Source organism: Cynocephalus volans, chromosome 8 (assembly GCF_027409185.1).
Source record: "Cynocephalus volans isolate mCynVol1 chromosome 8, mCynVol1.pri, whole genome shotgun sequence".
NCBI lineage: Eukaryota > Metazoa > Chordata > Mammalia > Dermoptera > Cynocephalidae > Cynocephalus > Cynocephalus volans.
In genome coordinates, this window is record NC_084467.1 from 112,878,640 (window position 1) to 112,900,080 (window position 21,441).

Sequence of the window (21,441 nt, forward strand, 5' to 3'; positions counted from 1 at the left end):
AAAAAAAAATGGCTTGGGAGAAGGAGTGGAGATTTCACTTCCTCCTCCATGAACAATTTCCCATATCATTCATTGATGCAACAAGCGTTTACTGGGTGTTTACTATGTCTCTAACATTGTGCCAGGCACAAAGTTCCTGTTCTTTTTTTTTTTTTTTTTTTTTCCCTAAAAGACGACTGGTAAGGGGATCTTAACCCTTGACTTGGTGTTGTCAGCACCACGCTCTCCCAAGTGAGCTAACTGGTCGGCCCTCAAGGTTCTTATTCTTTAGAGCTTCACAATCTAATGGAAGCAACAGACCTGCAAACAAATAATGGCAAGAGCTGTGACAAGAACTGTTATAAACAGTGGTGCCCAGGCTGTTGCAAGAAAGTTCTAAATCAGACCCTACTGGGGGAAAAGGAGAATTGGAAATGTATTTCTAGTTTTCCTAGAGGTGAGATCCGTTCCCGACTGTTGGAAAGTGAATTGCGGAAGAATACCAGGCAGAGAAAACATTTCCAAAGTCCTGGAGATAAGACAGAACAAAGCATTTCAGCAAGATAGGGATCCTGGCTTTCAAGAGAGGGACTGTTAGATTGTTGAAACTAGGTCTAGATTTTGCAGGGCCTTGCATGTCATGCTCAGGAGCTTAAATGTACATACCTACAGAAGACAGGGAAGTTTGAAAGAAGTTTGAAGTTTTAAGCAAGTCATATAGCTACCTTTGGATTTTAGGAAGGTAACTCTGGCAGAGTGTGGAAAAAGAATTGGGCTGGGAAAGGTTGAAGGCTCTTTCAGATGCTTCTGAAATAATTTAGGTGAAAAAATGCTGATGGCTTGAATTAAGGCAGTGGCAATAAGAAATGGAGATAAAGGGAAGAGTTTGAGATATTTAGGAATTTATGGCACGTAGCATCATATAGCATTGTAATTTACCTGTTCGGTAGTCTGTCCTCGGGCACAGATGAGCAGTGACTTTATAGCTAGTACTTTTTAATAACTTATCTTTGTATCCTCAGCGTCCATTCAGTGACAGGCAGAGTCGCAGTTGGTGCAGGTTAGCAGAATGCATTAGGAAATGAAGTATTTATGGGGAGCCCCTAGGAGGAGATCTGAAGAAAGGAATATACCTAGGAGAGTTCTGAGAGAAGACAGAATCAGGAGGACAGAAGCTCATGGGTGAGGGTGGGAGAAAAGTATCTCAAAAGCCATTTTCCCCTTCTTCCATTGGCCCCCAATCACTCGCCCTGCCTTGTCCTACGGAGCTGCAACCCGCGTCTGGTTTTCCCGCCACTTGCAGGCGGCTCCACCTCCCTGGTTCTCAGTGGACAAAAGCCCATCGACTCTAGGCCAAGCCCTCCCCTTTGCTCTGGCTGCGCTTCCCCGCCTTCTTCTACACTGGAGGACCTTCTCCGTTTGCTAAGCCACACCCGCCTCAGTGTCCCTCCGGGATACTGGCTTCCTTTGGCCCCGCCCGCCTGGTCGAGTCTTCGCGCGGCCCTCGCCAGAGGGCGCAGCACAACCCCCCCGCAGCCTGCCCGCTAGTCTGTCGCACACACCCCCTCCACCCCGCGCGCCGGCAGTTCTGAGCCTACAACGCATCGGCTCCGAGCCCGCCGGGCTCCGCTGCCTCCTACTCCGGAAGGGTAGGGGGTTCCCGATGGCTGCGGCGAGGTCTAGGAAGGCAAGCGTGTAAGCGGGCGGGCGTCATGGAGACCGAGCGGCGGCCGGCGGCGGGAGCCGGAGAAGGGGCGACCCCTGGACTGGAGGCGGCGCCTCCCGCGGCTCCGGCGCCTGCGACCGTGGCCTCAGGTCAGATCCCCGGGTTCGAGGCTAAAAGAAGACAGCTCGGGACGCTGCTCCAGCCGACGGTCAACAAGTTCTCCCTTCGGGTGTTCGGCAGCCACAAAGCAGTGGAAATCGAGCAGGAGCGGGTGAAGTCAGCGGGGGCCTGGATCATCCACCCTTACAGCGACTTCCGGTATTGGGGGCCGGGCAGGGAGGGTAGGGGACACCGATCCCACCCGGGCAGGCCGAGACACAGGAGCCGGCCCGCCCCACCCTCCACGATCACCTCGTTTCCGGCACAGGGGTCCCCGGGTGGGGCGGGAGAATCACCTTCCCCACCATAGCCTGGGAATTCCTTGGCGGGGTATCGTTGGCCTTAGATCCTCCGTGACTTGTCAGACTTGGGGTTCTGGTAGGGGGCAAGCAGACATTAGAGGATCTCCAGAGACCTGGATTTCCCTTTTCAGAGACCTGGGACACCATTTGGATGACAGGGACTACCGGAGTTTGTGTCCCCTGCTTCCTCCAGTCCTGCTTGCTGGAGATCAGGGAAATTATGTCATATCCCAAGGCTCGGGGTCAGCCTGAGGGAGAAGACAAGCTCCCTCATCTCCCACCCCCAGCACCTGCCTAGTTCAGCAAGACAGGCTACCAGGAAAAATGGGGACGCTTGAGGGGTGGTGAGCGGGCCAGACCTCAGCCCTCGTCGCTGTCCCTGGTGCTGAACGTGGGATGCGGCAGGACAGGGCCAGTACTCAGAGCGATCAAGGCCGCAAAGCAGGGGCACGACCACCACCCAGGTGACACCCAGAGAGAAAGGACGGAGGGTGGGTGTGGGGCCCTTTCACAGTCCCCATCACGCTGTACCTCTACATCAAGGTCGCTAGGGGAGGAGAGCAGCCCTGTCCTTGGAGGAAATTAAGGACAGCTTTTAGATGAGGCAGGGTTGTGTGCAAAGCACCTAACCTGGGAATGAAAGAAGCAGAAAGGATGAGGTGTGAATCTGGAGCCTGAAACACAGTTGGAGACCCAGACATTATCTTGAAGTCACAGACATATCTGCTACACTCCCTAAATGTTCCTCTTCCTCCCATTGTTCCTTCCACTCCTCTCTTCTTCACTGCCTCATTCCCACCATACCAGCACTCCTTTTCTAATCTCCTGTGGGTCTCCCTCCCTTTCCCCAGTTCACCCTCAGCGGTATCCCCAGAAGCCATGTGTGCCCCTTATGATTGTGCTTCTTCTCTGTCCTTTCTACTGCATCACTGGCTGGGCTTGTGACCGCCTGTGAGTCAGGCTGTGAAGATGCTCTTAAGGATAGGCCAACCTTCTTTCCCTCCCCTCTGCCAGTATCTCACAGTACAAGATTTCTCCTTGGCATTCCAGGAGAGAGACGAAGAGGGGTCGAGGGTTTGCTGTTGATTGAAAGCACACAGTCTGAAGGGCTTCCTGGAGGCCTGGACTTGGGGACCACCAAGCTCCTTTCAGAGTCTGAAAGGTTTGGTTTTGCAGAGTCAGAAGGGGGTTGGTCCAGGCTTGATGGTGAGATTTGGTGTGTCCCAGAATTAAAACCACCATAGGTAGTTGAGTCCCTCAGATTATCCAGTGATTATCTTTGAATCGGGTCTTCATCCAGCTCCCTCCCAACCTCTTCTTTCCACAGCTTCTGCTACAGCAGTGTAGCTCTTCTCTGCCCATGTCCTTGCCTGGGCTCAGTCTGAGTCCCGGTGGGCGTAGGGAAGTTAGAGGAGAAAAGGAGTGCAGATTTCAAGCCTCACTGCCTCAGGATTTCCTGTGGAGCTTCTCTGTTTGTGCAGCCTTGTCTGAGGTGCTATGGAGGGGAAGGGGCATTCCTGGAAAGCTCAGTTCAGATGGGAGGCAGGATAGACCACCCTCACCCTGGAACATGGATGAGCAGATCCTGTCAGAGAAACAGGTCCATGGGTCCAACTATGTTGAGGAGAAGGAATGGGGTGCAGAAGGCTGGGGAAGGTGTGAGATCCTAGACTAGGAATGGGCAGGGAGCTGGAGATGGGAGAAACAGCAACCTTCTCAGAAATCTGGGGATAAAGGGTGGGTGAGTCATAACACCAACTAGTGCCTATACAGCACTGTCACATCTATTGTCTCAGTGGAAATGTTTTCAACAGCCCTGTGAAATTAGCACAGGGTACTTTATCTTTTCTTTTAGCTTCTAAATTATTTATTTATTTATTTATTTATTTTTGTCTTTTTCGTGACCGGCACTCAGCCAGTGAGTGCACCGGCCAGTCCTATATAGGATCCGAACCCGCGGCGGGAGTGTCGCCGCGCTCCCAGCGCCACACTCTCCCGAGTGCGCCATGGGCTCGGCCCTAGCTTCTAAATTATTTAATAATGGTCACATAGACCATACATAGTAGGGAGGTATATATTATATATAATATGTTTTTATATATAACATTTATAAATTAATATTATATATAATATACATATATGTGAAAGAGTAATTATAAAGCAAACTTTCATGTAACAACTATCTAGGTCAAAAGATGCAACCTTAGAAGTAGAGAGTAGAATAATGGTTACCAGAGGTGGGGGTGGTGAGGAAAAGTGGTGGACTGATGGGTACAAAACTATGCTCTCTACCCTAAGTGAATCATTGTGCAGTATATGCATGCATTGAAACAACATTCTGTACCCCACAAATATGTACAAGTAAATGTTAAAATATTTTGAATTGGGAAAAAAAAAAAGAGAGAGATGCCACATTGCTAACACCATAAAAGCCCCCCCTAGAGTTCTCACATTTCTTTCCCAAACCTACTATCCTAGCTTTTGTGGTATTCATTTTCTTACTTTTTAAATAGTTTCACCATTTTTGTATGAATCCCAAAACAATACTATTGTTTAGTTTTGCTTGTTTTTAAACTTTGTATAAGTGGAATCATCCAATATATATCCTTATGTCTCTTGCTTCTTTTGCTCAACATTAAATTTGTGAGATTCATCCATACTGCTGAATATAGCTGTAGTTGGATGATTTCACAGCTGTATAGTATTCCAGGCAATGAATATATCACAGTGTATTTACCTACTTCTCTTATTTATCTACATTTTTTTACTGATGGACATTTGTGTTGTTCCCAAATTTAATGCTGCTATAAACATTCCTGTATATAACTCCTGGAGCATATATTTCCCTTGGATGTATATATATCTAGGAATGGAATTGCTGGGTTGCAGGGAATCCATATGTTTAACTTTACTAGGCCTGCCCGTGGCTCACTCGGTAGAGTGCGGTGCTGATAACACCAAGGCCACGGGTTCGGATCCTATATAGGGATGGCTGGTTTGCTCACTGGCTGAGCGTGGTGCTGACAACACCAAGCCAAGGGTTGAGATCCCCTTACCAGTCATCTTTAAAAAAAAAACAAAAAAAACTTTACTAGATAGTGTTGAACTCTTTTCCCAAATGGTGGTCCCAATTTACACTCCCACTGGCTGTAAATGGTCATTTTGTTATTCTGTATCCTTGCCCATTCTTGGCCGTGTCACATTGTCTTCTGTTAGTCTGGTGGCTGGTGAAATATCATAGTGGTCTTATTCCCCATCCCACTCCCACTTCAGGTTTTACTGGGATCTGATCATGCTGCTGCTGATGGTGGGGAACCTCATTGTACTGCCTGTGGGCATCACCTTCTTCAAGGAGGAGAACTCTCCGCCCTGGATCGTCTTCAACGTCCTCTCTGACACTTTCTTCCTGCTGGATCTGGTGCTCAACTTCCGCACGGGCATTGTGGTGGAGGAGGGCGCTGAGATCCTGCTGGCGCCTCGTGCCATCCGCATGCGCTACCTGCGCACCTGGTTCCTGGTTGACCTCATCTCCTCTATCCCGGTGGACTACATCTTTCTGGTGGTGGAGCTGGAGCCAAGGCTGGACGCTGAGGTTTACAAAACTGCACGGGCCCTGCGCATTGTTCGCTTCACCAAGATCCTCAGTCTGCTGCGGCTGCTCCGCCTCTCCCGCCTCATCCGCTACATACACCAGTGGGAGGAGGTGGGGCGGGGAGGTGTGCAGGGGGCTCACAGTCTCCTCTGGGATGGCACTATGGGTGGGGCTCCTGGTGACTTTATAGGGTGGGGCAGATGGTTGGCGCTTCCGTGGTGGGGGAGAAGCAGGGATAGAATAAGGGTTCAGGGGGATGGGACCTGGGGTGGGGATGGTGGTGCAGGAGGGTGAAGAACAACTGCTAGACAAGCACTTCAGGGTTAGTTGGATGCTGGTTGGAAGATGGGGCATGGAAGAGGCTGGAGCTTCAACTTCAAGCAGCAGAGTTTAGTGGTTCCAGCTGTTGGCTGTGCAATCTCATTGTCTGTGGCCAGACTCCAGTTTTATTATTTAGTATACGAGACTCGTTTTCTCTTCTATAAAATGAGAATGTTAAATATACTTACCTATGATAAGGTTGTAAGGATTAAAGGAGTTATTATACGTAAAATATTTAGAAAGGTTCTCAGTAGATTAGCTATTACTACTAGGTTCTCATAGTATGTTCTCAGTAGATTAGCTATTACTACTACTACTACTACTACTATTATTATTATTATTATTATTATTATTATTATTATTGAGGAAGACAGCTGCTGGCATTAATCCTTATACACATGCCCTGGGGACATTACATTGTTAAATGCCCTCTCTCCTCTTTTCCAGGCTACACCTGAGCAGCTTGTGCAGTAGATCTATTTGAGTCTCTCCTGTGACACTTACTATGTGATTCTGAGCACACAATTGGCCTCAGTTTTCCTATTTATAAGATGAGAGTAATAACACAACCTACTTTTCATTAGCTGTACATGTGTGTTATAAAACTCTATACAAGTGAATAATAGCCACACTTTTTAATTCATGGGGGCTGGGGCTAGGGAGAAGTTCAAAGAGAGAATTTGGAAGGCTGGGAATGGAGGAGGACCAGCAGGAAGGGGTTCCTGTCCACAGCAGCCCCTCCTCGGACTCCTCAGATTTTTCACATGACCTATGACCTGGCCAGCGCTGTGGTTCGCATCTTCAACCTCATTGGGATGATGCTGCTTCTATGTCACTGGGATGGCTGTCTGCAGTTCCTGGTCCCCATGCTGCAGGACTTCCCTCCCGACTGCTGGGTCTCCATCAATCACATGGTGGTGAGAAGTCCCCACAGATGTGCCTCTCGTGGGCCTTGTGTCTGAATAGCAGGGATGGCCACAGGGAGCGGGAAGAGGGAAATGATCAAGAGAGTAGATAGGAATGAGGAGGTGGGGAAGAGGGAGGACAGGGGAAAGAGACCCAGAAGAACTGTTTGTGTGTTGGAGGGAGCAGCCAAGGAAGGAAACCTAGGCAGAAACTTAGGCCCCCAAGCTGCAAAGAGGCCCCTTTAGCGTCAGGGCCCCCAGAACCAAACTTAAATGTCTCCTAGGAGGAAGGTCTGAAGTAGAAGGGGGCACGCAGGACTGAGAGAGAAAAAAAGAGCAGGTGGAGAATGAGGCTCTGAGGGGCCCATACCCAGCTCTGCCACACACTCTTCCCCCCAGAACCACTCGTGGGGCCGCCAGTACTCTCACGCCCTGTTCAAGGCCATGAGCCACATGCTGTGCATTGGCTATGGGCAGCAGGCACCTGTGGGCATGCCCGACGTCTGGCTCACCATGCTCAGCATGATCGTGGGTGCCACCTGCTACGCCATGTTCATCGGCCATGCCACCGCCCTCATCCAGTCCCTGGACTCTTCCCGGCGTCAGTATCAGGAGAAGGTCAGCAGGGGCAGGAGAGGGCAAGTGTGGACGTGGAGGGGAGATGGAGACTGGGTAGCTTGACTTGAGGCCCATTTTGATGTATACCCCTGTTGGGTCTCTGTGTCCTTTCCTGCCCCATGTCCATTTGTCTCATGTCCCTGTGTATACCTTTTCCTTGTTTGGACCTACGCCCCTGTCCTTGGACCTTCCCCCTGCCCATGTCTGGTTTTCCTGTGACTATGCTATGTGTCTTCCCTGTATCTACTGTTTTCCTTATGTCCTCCATGATCCTGTGTATCCACATCTGGCTCCATGTTTCACCCATCTGGGTTTGACCTGTGTTTGTGACCTTCCACACACACCTCCATTGTTCCAGCCGCTCATCTCTCTGTGTCTTCTTTCCCACTGGCCATGGGTTGACCCTCCAGTATAAGCAGGTGGAGCAGTACATGTCCTTCCACAAGCTACCAGCTGACACACGACAGCGCATCCATGAGTACTATGAGCACCGCTACCAAGGCAAGATGTTCGATGAGGAAAGCATCTTAGGCGAGCTGAGCGAGCCGCTTCGGGAGGTGGGGCTATGCTGGGCCCTGAGGTGGGCTCCTCAAGGACCTGGGCTTCCGGGAGTGCTGTCTGGGGATGGGGGATATTGGTCCACAGGTGCTCTCATAGAGAGTGAGGCCCCATGGGAGGCCAGGTATTTGGAGGGCTTTCAGGGGATAGGGTTTTGAAAGTCTTATGGGGGTGAAGAGGAGGGCCTGTAGGGATCTCTGTTTTGGGGGGAATGGTCCCGCAAGGGCTCATGGGAGTGCTCTGAAGGTAGGAGCTTAGGGATGGTCCCAGGCCTACTGAAGAATCCAGATCATTTGGCAGATCATGACCTCAGGGGTAGGGTTTCTAGAGACAGTTGAGCTCAGTAGGGGCATCCTGGGGGAGGAGGCAGAGCCTGCCTGACAGGCCCCTCCCCTGCCCAGGAGATCATTAACTTCACCTGCCGAGGCCTGGTGGCCCACATGCCGCTGTTCGCCCATGCTGACCCCAGCTTCGTCACTGCGGTGCTCACCAAGCTGCGCTTTGAGGTCTTCCAACCGGGTGACCTCGTGGTGCGTGAGGGCTCCGTGGGCAGGAAGATGTACTTCATCCAGCACGGGCTGCTCAGTGTGCTGGCACGTGGCGCCCGGGACACCCGCCTCACTGATGGATCCTACTTTGGGGGTCAGCAGGCCTCAGGGATAGTGGGGGTGGGTCATGAGCAGAAGACAGGGCAACTGCTCCCCTGGATCAGGGTCCTCATCTGGCTATGTTGCAGAATCACAGAGTTCCAGCCGCTCCCCAGTCTGACTCAGTGAGAATCTCTGGGCCTGGGGCCTACGGCCCTGCACTTTTAAAAAGCTTCTCAGAAAATTCCATTGCACAGCCAGGTTGCAAACTACTGGGCCATAGGGCCTTTTAGAATCCTTAAATGGTGAAATCCAGGGATCCTATGAGTTGATGGAAAGATAGGAATGAAGCTGAGCTGGCCCAGGGGCTTGAGCTTTGTGGATCTGCCCTGGCAGTATGACTCAGGGACCCAGCCTGTTGCAGTGTGGGCAATTCTGCCAGCTTCTGCCCAAAGTGACTTGAGGTGCATATAATCTCTCAGTCTTCAAACCCCCCATCACCCCCAGCATCCCCAACATGCTGCACTTTGCCCTTTGGCACTGCATTTCTCCTTTGGGGCTGCCCTTGATGTTCCTTCAAGGGGCTGGGAGGGGAGTGAGATGCCCCACGTCTTCCCTTGGGATAGAGCAGTGGGGATGGTGGTGGAGGTTAAAGAGGAGTGGAATAACTGGGAGTCTGGGGGCTAGCAAGACCTGCCTGTTTTAATTTGGAGAGAGTGAGAAGGACAGGGAGCAGTAATCTAGTAATTGTGCAGGTCTGGAGAGAAAAAATGCTTGGAGCATCGAGGGACCCTGGGGTGGCATAGGGGGTAATCATTAGTATCTCCCAGGTCTAGGTAGGAGTCAGAAAGCTGGGTCAGCTGCTGCAGGCCCAGTGAGAGGGAGTTCTGGAGATGGGTTCTGAAGCATCCTCTCAACTTCTGCAGAGATTTGCCTGCTGACTCGGGGCCGGCGCACAGCCAGTGTGCGTGCTGACACCTACTGCCGCCTCTACTCACTCAGCGTGGACCATTTCAATGCCGTGCTTGAGGAGTTCCCCATGATGCGCCGGGCCTTCGAGACTGTGGCCATGGATCGGCTGCGCCGCATTGGTGAGGCCCATCCATCCTGTCTGTTCTGGGTCTAGGCAGTGCCCTCACCCCTCTCAACAGCAAGGAGCCCAGGCTCTAGTGCTTCAGTGTCATACCCTAACCCATCTGTCCCAGCAAATGCTCCCAACAGGTGGCTCACTGTCCTTATCCCTCAGCATGTCCTACCTCTGGAGATATCACCCCAAGTCCCATGCACTGAGTCCTCCTCCCCCTGAGTACCAGTCCCTGATCCTCACTGTCTCTGATACAAACCCTCCTCCTCCAACCCCTGTCTTTCAATCTCCATCCCCCTTGCCCCATCTCCATACTCCTGACTCCCATCCCCTACCTTCGATTCCACCCGTTACCCTCACACTCTTTGATATCTAACCTCCATCTTGGATTCCTTCCCCAACCTTAACTCCTCCTCCCAACTTCTAGGCAAGAAGAATTCCATACTGCAGCGGAAGCGTTCTGAGCCAAGTCCAGGCAGCAGTGGTGGCATCATGGAACAGCACTTGGTGCAACACGACAGGGACATGGCTCGGGGTGTTCAGGGCCTGGCCCCAGGCACGGGAGCTCGGCTCAGTGGAAAGCCAGTGCTGTGGGAACCATTGGTGCATGCGCCCCTGCAGGCAGCTGCTGTGACCTCCAACGTGGCTATTGCCCTGACTCACCAGCGGGGCCCTCTGCCCCTCTCCCCTGACTCTCCAGCCACCCTCCTTGCTCGCTCTGCTCGATGCTCAGTGGGTTCCCCAGCCTCCCCACTGGTGCCTGTCCGAGCAGGCCTTCTGCTGGCCCGGGGGCCATGGGCATCCACTTCCCGCCTGCCTGCCCCACCTGCCCGAACCCTCCACGCCAGCCTATCCCGGGCAGGGCGCTCCCAGGTCTCCCTGCTGGGGCCCCCCCCAGGAGGAGGTGGACGGCGGCTAGGACCTCAGGGCCGCCTACTCTCAGCCTCCCAACCCTCGCTGCCTCAGCGGGCAACAGGCGATGGCTCTCCTGGGCGTAAAGGCTCAGGAAGTGAGCGCCTGCCCCCCTCAGGGCTCCTGGCCAAGTCTCCAGGGACAGCCCAGCTCCCCAGGCCACCAGTGCCTGAGCCAGCCACCTCCAGGGGCCCCCAGCTCTCTGCCAACATGTGAAAACTTTGGGTATACCTGGCCTTAGCTCTTGGCACGCAGTAGTGTGTGCCTGAAGGTAGACGTTTCTTGGGGAAGGCCAAGGGGTCTTGACTGCCCTATGGGAATGTCTCCCCTTCCTGCCATGAAGATGATCTCTCTGTCCTTGCTGAAGCACCCTGCAGCCTGTCTGACATCCTAATCCATTCACCTATTCATCATATGTACTGAGTGCCTACGATGTTCAAGGCACTGTGCCAGGCACTGTATGCCTCCACTGCCAAGTAGAAGTGACTCTGAGCCCTCTGATGAGGGTATCTACCTGACCATAGTCCTGCCATGTGCAGGCCCAGGCCCATGACCCCACCCTTACTAAGCACAAGTACTTGCCACCACCATCACTGCCAAGTAAGTAGATATCTGTTTTCCTGCCAATGACCCTGAAGTTCTGCCTCCTGTGGTTGTCTTCCTGTCCCCCTAGCATAGCTGGGCACTGCCAATTACCTGAGCCTCCATTGCTACCACCAAATGTCTTGGGTCCTGAGTGTGAGCATCTGCCTTTGCCCTCTCACTGCCACCTGTCTATACCCTCTGAATGGGAACACACATCTGCCAAGTTCCCTGCAGTCTCTGTCTCTGTGGTAGAACTGTCTTTTTGTAAACTGGGAGCCACCTCTTCCCTGTGCCTCTGCCCCAGTGGTGTCCCCTGTTAAAGCTAAGGCATGGTTGGCATCTTCTTAGTGTGCCAACCTAGATCCCTCCAGGTGGGAGGCAAGTGGCTTAATTCTTTGGGTTTGGGGGGGGGCTTAATTCTTATGACTTTTTTCTTTCCATTATCTTATTTATTCAATCATTTATTAATTTTATTTATTTATTCACCTGCTAATTTGATTTGTTATCAATTCCTTTTGTTCACCCATTCCTTTATCCTTTTCTCCCCTCCCCGCCTGGTAGGGAGACAGGAGGAGCAGGAGGAGGCAGGGCTCTCCATGCCAGCTTGTGTGGTCCTTGCCCAACTCCATCAGCAGCAATATTCATCCCCTCCTTGTCTAGGTAGGGGCAAGAGGGGTTGCCCAAGAGAGGGAGGAGGATTGTTTTTACCTTTAGTTTTTGGGGTTTTTTTTTTCCTTCTGAGTTTGCTATTGGAGCAGGAGTAAGGGGAGGGCCTGAGGTATCCATACCTGGGGAAGGGCAGGCCAGCCAGCACTTCTGCCTTCTCAGGGACAGACTAATCCCTTACCACACTCACTCTGTCCCCTCTCCTACTCTATAGCATTGAAGAATATGGGGCAGGTACCCTAAATCTCCTTTTCTCCCAGCAGTGGGGAGTTCTGGGGTTCTTGGTGTGTGGGAGAAGTTTTATAATTGCTTCCAAATAGCTGCATTTAAAAAGAAAATAGAGATACTCATTTTGGCTCCTCATTTGTGTGTGGGAACAAAGTGGGCATGAAGGAATTTCTGGGTGCAGGAGGGAGCAGTAGGGCATTTGACCCAGCAAGGCATGAGAGCAGCCAGGGGAGCAGTCTGCAGGCTCAGGACAGAGGTTGGGAAGACAGTGATGAGATCAGCCACCTGGCTGTCAGTTCTGCACAGCATCCATCTACCCTAGGTTCTCCCAAAGCATGACGCTTCGATGTCACCATGTTAGGAGTAGCCTTGTTAGCCCCCATGTAGGAGTAGCCTGCCCTGTCTTGAGGCCATAAGGAGGAGATGGTACTCTCCTCAGGAGATGCCCAGGTTATCATGAGGGCCACACATGAGAACATCAGACTGCATGGATATGAAGTGTTTCTTAAATATTCATTCTGTGGAGACTCTGGACAAGATCACACTGTCTCTCCTCTCCCCCACCCCCAGGGATGGGAAACTTGAGGGAATAGAATTAACCAGCCAAGCTGGGATTAAAGGCTCAGGGCATCTTAGGGCCCAGGTGAGCAGATTAGATGCAGGGAATGTACAATTTGTGCTGCTGGGTGGCCAGCGCGTAATTGGACACAGACTTTCGGGGCTTGTGTAAAATGGAGAGAGGGAAGGGGCATCCTGGAATGGGGCTAGATGGCAGGTATAGTCTAGCATAGGCCTCAGATATGGAGGGTTGGAAGTAGAGAATACTTACAGGTGGGGCTATAGGAGGAGCATGGATTGGAGGAAGCAGAGTGAGGAGGAGGGGAGGGGGTGCAGTGGTGGGTGAGGCAGAGAAGGCACGGATATCTCAGGACACACTCAGCACCCGCATGATGTTGGTATAGCCAGAGCCAGGTCGCCAGCCTGTCACCACAATCACCAGGTCACCAGTACGGAGGAAGCCACGGAGTTTTCCTGGGGGAGGAAGAGAAGATGACAGTCAATCATTGAGGGACCAGGCTAGCCCTGTAATGAGAATGAACCACCACCCTCCATCACCTCAAGGTTACCCTATAGGGAATGAGGAGCCTGAAGGAAACTGTACAGTGTGTCCCACAGGTGGCACCGCAGGGAATATGATCACTGCAGTACATTAAAGTTGCAGGTGTGTCTGAGGGGTGGCGTGGAGCATGTTGTTGCTAAGTAGCAAGTCTATCTACCTGTGTAGTTATGCTGATAGGAGGAGGTGGGGTATGATCATATGCCAATTGAATATTAGATTTTAGTTCCAGCTGCAGGGGACGGGGTCCCCCTTTCTCCTCTCATTTCTTGCTCCTTATGCCCTGCTTTAGCCACCTGGTGCAGGCAGCAGCCAGAGTGATTTCTTAGGGATATTCCTGCCCTCTTGGCCTCTCTCCCTCTTCCCTCCACCCTCAGCCTGACTTTCACCCTCCTCAGAGTGCAAGATACCTGTTAGTATTAGTGAATCTAACTGGGAAAATCTGGGGCCAGAGGAGAGAGGCAGAGCACTTTGAGTGGGTGTGGGAAGCTGGGTTGGGGGGCTCCTGGTACAAATGCCAGGGGTGGGTAGCGAGGTAGGTCTCAGTGGCTCACCACTTTCAATGCCAAATTGGACCCGGCAATCCACATCGTCTGCCCAGATAGCCTCTGGAGGTTCACGGTAGAGCAAGGGAAAGACTCCTCGGCATAGATGGACCTGGCGGGCAGCCTGGGCAGAACGGGTGACAGCAATGACTGCTGCCCGAGGTCGGTACCTTGACAGAAGCTGGGCTGAGCTGGTGGAGGCAGAGAAATTCAGCTAAAAACAGTGAAAGTATGTTGAACCAGGAAACAAGAGTTTGGATTATGGTTCCAGGTGTCACCAACAAGCTGTGTGACCCTGGGTAAGTAACCATACTTCTCTGGGCCTCGGTTTTCTCATCTGTAAAGTGAGTAAAAGAATGCCTGCCCTTCCTACCCCACAAGGAAGATATAAGATAATAAAGATATACCAAATGAGATAATAAGGAGAAACCTCTTCAAGAAACATAAACCCTTTTGAAAATGTACATTTATTTATTTATTTATTTATTTATTTATTTATTTATTTATTAATTATTTTTTTAAAGATGACTGGTAAGGGGCTCTCAACCCTTGGCTTGGTGTTGTCAGCACCACGCTCAGCCAGTGAGGGAACTGGCCATCCCTATATAGGATCTGAACCCGTGGCCTTCGTGTTATCAGCACCGCACTCTCCCGAGTGAGCCACGGGCCGGCCCTGAAAATGTATTTATATAGTACTAATTTACATATCATACTTAATGTTTCTTGTTAATCCTCACAACCCCATGAGGAACAAATGATTAACTCACCACAGACAAGAGGAAACAGCAGGCTTATAGAGCCCAGGTGACTTACCCAAGGTCTCATAGCTAAGTTTCAGAGCAAAGACAACTCAGACTCACTGGGCCCTTCTGCAACACCTCAGAATTACAAAGCTCTGTGGGCTGAATGGATTTGCCTCTGAGCCCTAGAAGCCCAAATGGCCTTGAAGCCAATGCACTCACTGATGCCACTGTCTCCTTCCAGCCCCTGGTGCTCACTGGCATGATTGCTGGTGTGCTCTAAGATCTGCCTCTCCTGGCCTCTAGTTCCCATAGCTACCTCTCTTCTTGCCCTACGACGATACTCTTTGTCCCTGATGACCAGACAAAACCCAAGCCTGTAGCCCATCCCACCCTACCCCTGCCCCAAAGCTCTGTCTGGGCACTCCCAGTGTCCCCCTCACCGGCCAGTTGTGGTCAGCACGATGATGGCAGCAGCACAGCACTTGAAGGCAGCCTCCACAGCACCAATGGCAGTGATCTCAGTGGGATCACGGCTCAGCGGTGCTGCCCGGCGTAGCTCCTCAAACAGCTGCCTGTGGTACACTGCGGCCTCTGCCTCCCGGGCAATCTGCAGGCACCAGGAAGTCAGGCTGGGCAGGGACATTGGGGTCCAGAAGGGGGTTGGTTCCCTGGCCCATTTGCCTTTCATTCTGTACTCCTACCGCATGCTGCATTTTCACAGCCTCCACAGGGAATTTGCCCTTGGCAGTCTCCCCCGACAGCATGATGCAGTCTGCCCCATCCAGCACAGCATTGGCCACATCGCTGGTCTCTGCCCGTGTTGGCCGGGGCTTGGTGATCATGCTCTCCAGCATCTGGGGGACATGATGGATGTCAGAGCTACAGGAGTCACACTGTGATGGGGGTCCCTGCTCAAGCTATTTCTCTGATATCCACACTCTCAGAGTGCACTGAAAGCCAGGGTCACAGTCAAGCTGTGCGATCCTTGCAGTTCGGTTTCCTCATCTGAAAAGAGGAGTCACAGTATCTGACATAATTTCGTTGTTTGAGGATCAGGCACTGGACAGCAAAATGTACTATAGATCTAAGGCGTGGGTATTTATCCTCAAGTGTCCCCAAATCCCACAGCATGACCCAGCCTCCAGACCTGTGTGGCACAGACAACGGGCTTGCCCGCCAAGTTGCAGCGTCCGATCATCATCTTCTGAGCCAGGAAAACCTTCTCTGCTGGGATCTCGATGCCCAGGTCCCCCCGCGCCACCATGATGCCGTCGCTCACCTCCAGTATTTCATCAAACCTGGGTTGTTGTGGGAATTAGGGCTAGTGCAGAACCAGGAGATGCCAGGAAGTAGCAGGCAGGAGAGGAGGGGCAATGGGGAATGGTTATGGGGCCTGATGGGAACAAAGAACAAGCCTCACTTCTTCACGCCTTCGTGGTTCTCAATTTTGCTGATGACTTTGATGCCCTGTCCTTCCGGTCCCAGAGCATCCCGGACAGCAGCCACATCGCTGGCTTTCCGCACAAAGGAGGCAAAGACGATGTCGACGCCATGCTCCACCCCGAAGCGCAGGTCCCGGACATCTTGCTCGGACAGCCCGGGGAGGTCCACCAGGGCGCCTGGCAAGTTCACGCCCTTCCGGCTGCCCAGGACGCCACCGCTCTCTACTTCGGTCGCCAGCCCCTCTGGGCCTGCGGGCACGGAGAGAGTCAGCTTCGGTCAGGGGTGAGGCCGGGGGCACAGTCACGGCAGAGAAAACACCGGGCTCGGACCCCCAAGAGGTCAGGAATCATGTCCTACTCGTCCCTCCGCCTTTGTTCTGGGCCCCGCACCGAACAGGCACCTGCTGGACGTCTGCGGAAGAAACGACTAACCCAGTGTGAGGGCAGGAGTCTGGATGCTGAGTACTCCTGGGACTGGTGGGGAAGGACGCGTGGCTAGGGGAAGGCGAGGTCAGTCTAAGGGCGAAGGGGGGAGCCAAAGGGAAGAGAGTGCGCCCAGTGCGTGGTCAGGGCGGGGGGCGCTTCCGCACCGATTTTCTGGACCACCAGGGAGATGAGCCCGTCGTCGATATAGATGCGGCCCCCCACCGGCACGACCCGGACGATCTTGGGGTAGTCCACCCACACGGTGTTCGCGTCCCCCCGCGTCCGGAACGCCGGGTCCACAGTCACAAGCACCTGGGAGCCCTTCACCAGCTCCACTTCCGAGTCCGGGCCCTAGGGGCGGACCCAGAGGCGACGTGAGCTCCGCCCCCCGCCGTCCTGGACCCGCCCCAGGCTCCGCCCCCAGGCTCCGCCCCCAGGCTCCGCCCCCGAGGACCCGCCCGGTTGCCCGCGAGCTCTCCTGCCCCCTCCCCGGCCCAGGCAGGATCCGTCCCTGCCCCGCCTCTCACCCCCAGCAGGATCCCAGTGCGTATCTCCGGTCCTTTAGTGTCCAGAGCTATGGCCACGGGCCGGTAGCTGAGCGGGGAAGTTGCAAAGCTCTCCACCGCCTCCCGCACATTGGCGATGGACTCAGCGTGGTACTGGGGGCGGGAGCGAAGCCGGGGTTTCAGGGGAAAGCGGCCAGAACCCCGGGGCATCCTCCTGCCCCGACCGCCTCCCCTCGGCCCCGCCCCACACCTCGTGGGAGCCGTGGGAGAAGTTGAGTCGCGCAATGTTCATCCCGGCCTTGATCATCTCCTTCAGGCGCTCCACGGAACGAGATGCTGGCCCTGGAACCAGAAAGCCCGCTTAGACTACTTTCCCTCAAACCCAGAGATAACCAAACCCTCACAACCCTCAGAGATGCTGCACGTCACAGGATACAAATTGCGTTTCGCTTTGCAGCCAACATCTGCCGCCTTGGGGAGGCAGCACCGAGGGGTCTTGGAGGAGGGTGTCCTCAGCCAAGTCCAAGGTAACTGTATTAGCAAGTGATGTGAGTGCTGCAATGCAACCCCGGGGTATTAGGGGGGTACGGCAGGGGTTGGTGCCAGGTGAGGGCATTTGGGGTACAGGGCTTTAGACCTCAGAAGCCTCATTGACTGAAGAGAGCTGAGTTCTATCCCATTCTTACTCTGCTAATAGGGCAGCTGTGTAGCTGAGAGCAGGCTGGCTAACTTCCCCAGACCCTATCAAACGCCAACTCTTCCACTTGTGCGCTGTCTTCTTCCCACCTGCTCAAGGACATAGATTCAGCCATTCTCTTGTCCTCTGTGTCAATAATGCTCTTCTTTTTACTGGATCATTCCCATCAGTGTGTAAAACCTGCTGTTATTACTTTCATCATAAAAAAAAATTTATCTTAATATCGATTTCCTCTCCAGCTCCAGTCCTATTTCTTTTTGCCTTCCTTTGCAGCAAGATTCATTGCAAGAGTTATCTGTACTCGCTGCCTCCAATTCCCTTCCCCCCATTCTCCCGTGAACCCACTTGAACCAGGCATTGGCCCCCATCTCTCCACTGCATCTGTTCTTGTCAAGGTCACCAAGAACCTCTGTGTTGTTGCTCAATGAAATGGTCAATTCTCAGTCCTCTCCTACCTGGCCCATCAGCAGCATTGGACACACACACCTCTTGACACACCTTCATCTGGCCTCCCTATCTGGGACTCCTGTCTCGCACCCTGGTGACCCCTTACCATACTTTTTTTTTTTTTCTTTTTTTCTCCATGGTAATTACCACTTTCTAATGTACCAAATAGTTTACTTATTTTTAATAATTTATTATGTTTATTAGTTATTGTCCCACATAAGTAGACTGTCAGCTCCCCAAGGGTAGGTATATCTCTGGTTTTTTTTCATTAAATCTACTCCCCAGGCCCCAAATCTTGTCTACTAGGTGCCCAACAAATATTCGTAGAATGAATGACTGTGTCCAACATGGAGTAATCTCCAAGGAGACAAAAGATGAGGAAGCACCTTGAGAAACACCCAGGAGGCCCTGTGAAGCTGTAGGGAGATGCGTGGTACTTACCGATGGTGGCAATGATGCTGGTGCTACGAGCGGCCACAGGCTCAGAGTCAATGTCCAGCAGGCAGAGGTGTTCCAGGAAGGTGTCTGCCATAGCAGCTGATAGCTGCTGCTGCTGGAAGAAGGCAGTGCCTAGCTCCTGGGTCAGCTGGGCCACACTGGCCCTCCGCAGGTACCCCGCTGGCCCTGTGGGAGAAGGGGGCTCAGGGGCTGCATGGGCACCTGCCTTTCCTCCCCATGCTTCATCTCAGCATATCCTCTCTTCCTTCCCTCAGCTCTCCAGTTTGTGTTGAGCCCTTCTTATGAGCTGAGCATCATGCCCACATCTTGTTTAGTCACAAGGACCTCTATACAGCAGGTCCTGTTAATGCTCTATAATTATCCTGATTTTACAGATAAGGAAACAGGCTGAGAAACATCAAATAAATTGCCCGAGATCATAAAGCTTCTAAGTAACAGAGATGGGATTCAAATCCATGTCTGACTAGCTCTTGGCTCAAATTCCTGACCATTCAGCTACATTGGCCCCTCATAACCGATCTTGCCCTTAGCTGCTGACTTCCCTCTGCCTCAGCTCCTCTGATGTTTAGTCCACAGAGGCCCCTCTTTATCCAGACCAAGAATCACCCAGTCCCCTCTCCTTCTTCCTTTTAACCCCTGGCAACTGGCTGGCTTCCCCACTCCCTCCTCTGTGTTTCCCCAGCCCCCTCAATGCTGCTTTAGGCCCTGGGGGGTCCCTGTAGCTTGATCCAGCCCAGCCAGAGGAGACCCCCTTCCAGTCCCACCTTCCATGCCACTGCACGTCTACCTCCTCTCTGCTCCACTGTCAGGCTGTCACAGGCATGAGGGCTGGCTGAGCTGGGGTCAGTTCTGTAGATTGGTTAAAGTGTCACCAGCATCTCCACTACCATTGGAAGCCCTGTACTCCAGGGGCCAGAGTCCAGGAACCACGAGAGTGCACCGTGGCTCTCATGCTGCAGGCTCCCTCTGGCCTGCCTGTAGGGCCTGGACAAGAGGCCCGGACCAGGGTCCATGATTTAACACAGGGGAGACTCTGATGAACACAGATCCTCCCCAAATCCCTCTTAGCCAGCAGCACATGGGTATCATTTATACCTTCTACCCCCACTCCTGATTTCTACACTTATTTCTCTCTTCTGTTCAATGGCTTCTGTTCACCTTTCTTACCTCCTGGAGCTCCAATCAGGATGGAGTTTGCTAAGTCTCTTTGGGACTTAGAGATACATGACCAAAGCTTCTGGGATAGTATGTTCTCCTGGCTTGACATGCTTCCAGAGTGTGGGACTGGGGCTACCGAAACTGGAATGAGAGGGAGAGGACAAGAAAACTGCTGGTCTTATCTAAGGGAGCCAGAAAATAAAAAAGGGGCACACCCAGTAGGCTGCCCCTGTCCCCACGCAGAGTCCCTCCCCCAGACCTGCCGGCTCTCTGGCCTTGTCTTCTGGCATTCTCCCTCTCTCATCCATTCTTCCCAATAAATTTTCTATCCATTCACACTGTCTAGTAATCAACCTGAATAGGGATTTTTTTTTTTTTTTAAAGATGACCAGTAAGGGGATCTTAACCCTTGACTTGGTGTTGTCAGCACCACGCTCTCCCAAGTGAGCTAACCGGCCATCCCTATATAGGGATCCGAACCCGTGGCCTTGGTGTTATCAGCACTACACTCTCCCAAGTGAGCCACGGGCCGGCCCGAAGCAGGGGCTTTAAGGTAGGGACTGGAGGCTGAAGAAAGGGGAAGGGGAGCACTTTGGTAGTGTGAATATAGGGTCCCCCAGTTTCCCCCACCTTTTTTCTCTGTCCTGATTGAGAAATACAGAGTGCCTTGTCCACTCTGTGACTCGGCTGGCTACGTGTTTTCCCTGCAGGCTTCAACCTAAGCTGGAGCCTTGAACATTCCCAGGCTCTGATAAACTTGTTTAGGTTGTTGCTAGAAAACACTGACAAATCAACCACGTTGCTAAACACATAGAATCAAGCCCCACCTCCAGCCAAATTCCTTAAACTCTTATATAAATTACATAACCAGCCTGGCCAGTTGGCTCAGTTGGTAGAGTGTGGTGCCGACAAGAACAAGGTCAAGGGTTGGGATCCTCATACTGGCCAGCCACAGAAAAAAAAAAAAAAAAGAGAGAAAACCTCCATTACCCAATGCCCTCTAGAGGGTATTCCTAGGTAGAACATCCTTCGTCTCCCTGTCGACCGCTGGGGTACTCTGCAGCACCCTCTATGCATAAGATTGGACTGATCACCCTGGTGTCCAGTGCTTCCTTCTTTGGAATCCCAACTGGCCTCATCTCTGGATGGTTTGGGGCACTCTCTTGTGGGAACTCCCCTGCCACCACTTTTGAGATGACTCTAGCTGTGGGTTCAGCCGGGACGAAACAGTGGGATTCTCTGGAAGAGCTTTGATAGCATCATCATCGTAATATTGGCTACCATTTGTCCTTTCACTACTGTCCAATATTTATTGAACACCTACTCTGTGCCAGGCCCTGAGGATACAGTGGTGAGCAAAAGAGGGCCTTTGCCCTTCTATGGAATTTACGGTATAGTGGGGAAACAGACTATAAACAAGTATCAAAGAAATAAATATGTAACTGCAAACTTTGTAAGTGCTAGTAAGTAATCACTAGGGTGCTGGAACAGAGAAGCCAGTGGGGAGAGAAGGGGAATGTATTTCAGATGAGGTGGTCAGGGAAGGCCTCTTTGATGTGATCATTTTAAAGCTGAGATTTGAAGGATGAAAAGGAACCAGCAGGGACAAGTGGGGCAAGAAATTTTCTGTGGGGGCCGAAATACTACATGTCAAGGCTCTGAGGAAGAAAAACCTTGTTGCCCAAGAGAGAGAGAGCTGTAATGAGGCCATGTGCTTGGAGTGGAGGGGCATAGTCCAT

The 21,441-nt window shown here is 52.3% G+C and overlaps 2 protein-coding genes across 2 annotated transcripts; one reads left to right on the forward strand and one right to left on the reverse strand.

Annotated features, from left to right (window-relative positions):
- Positions 1–1,691: 1,691 nt before the first annotated feature.
- HCN3 (hyperpolarization activated cyclic nucleotide gated potassium channel 3) lies at positions 1,692–10,899 on the forward strand. Its single transcript, XM_063106604.1, has 8 exons — positions 1,692–1,963; positions 5,380–5,809; positions 6,775–6,936; positions 7,324–7,542; positions 7,953–8,099; positions 8,502–8,742; positions 9,614–9,778; positions 10,199–10,899. Exons 1-8 carry the CDS (start codon positions 1,692–1,694, stop codon positions 10,897–10,899), a joined length of 2,337 nt encoding a protein of 778 aa, XP_062962674.1.
- A 2,188-nt stretch (positions 10,900–13,087) lies between these two features.
- On the reverse strand, positions 13,088–19,811 carry PKLR (pyruvate kinase L/R). The gene is made up of 11 exons (XM_063105654.1): positions 19,712–19,811; positions 18,527–18,709; positions 17,192–17,283; positions 16,963–17,094; positions 16,600–16,786; positions 15,988–16,258; positions 15,715–15,865; positions 15,269–15,421; positions 15,008–15,174; positions 13,834–14,015; positions 13,088–13,194 (listed from the first exon to the last, which is right to left on the reverse strand). The coding sequence occupies exons 1-11, from the start codon at positions 19,809–19,811 to the stop codon at positions 13,088–13,090; spliced, it is 1,725 nt and encodes a 574-aa protein (XP_062961724.1).
- Positions 19,812–21,441: the final 1,630 nt, after the last annotated feature.

Excerpts from the sequence above, each read along its gene's own strand:
- HCN3 (XM_063106604.1), top strand. The coding sequence starts at position 1,692 with ATGGAGACCGAGCGGCGGCCGGCGGCGGGAGCCGGAGAAGGGGCGACC. Across the intron at positions 5,810-6,774 it reads ACATACACCAGTGGGAGGAG|ATTTTTCACATGACCTATGA; the intron begins GTGGGGCGGGGA and ends CGGACTCCTCAG. Across the intron at positions 9,779-10,198 it reads GGATCGGCTGCGCCGCATTG|GCAAGAAGAATTCCATACTG; the intron begins GTGAGGCCCATC and ends CCCAACTTCTAG.
- PKLR (XM_063105654.1), bottom strand. The coding sequence starts at position 19,811 with ATGTCAAGCCAGGAGAACATACTATCCCAGAAGCTTTGGTCATGTATC. Across the intron at positions 16,259-16,599 it reads CCTGGTGGTCCAGAAAATCG|GCCCAGAGGGGCTGGCGACC; the intron begins GTGCGGAAGCGC and ends CCGTGCCCGCAG. Across the intron at positions 14,016-15,007 it reads GTGCTGACCACAACTGGCCG|CTCAGCCCAGCTTCTGTCAA; the intron begins GTGAGGGGGACA and ends TGCCTCCACCAG.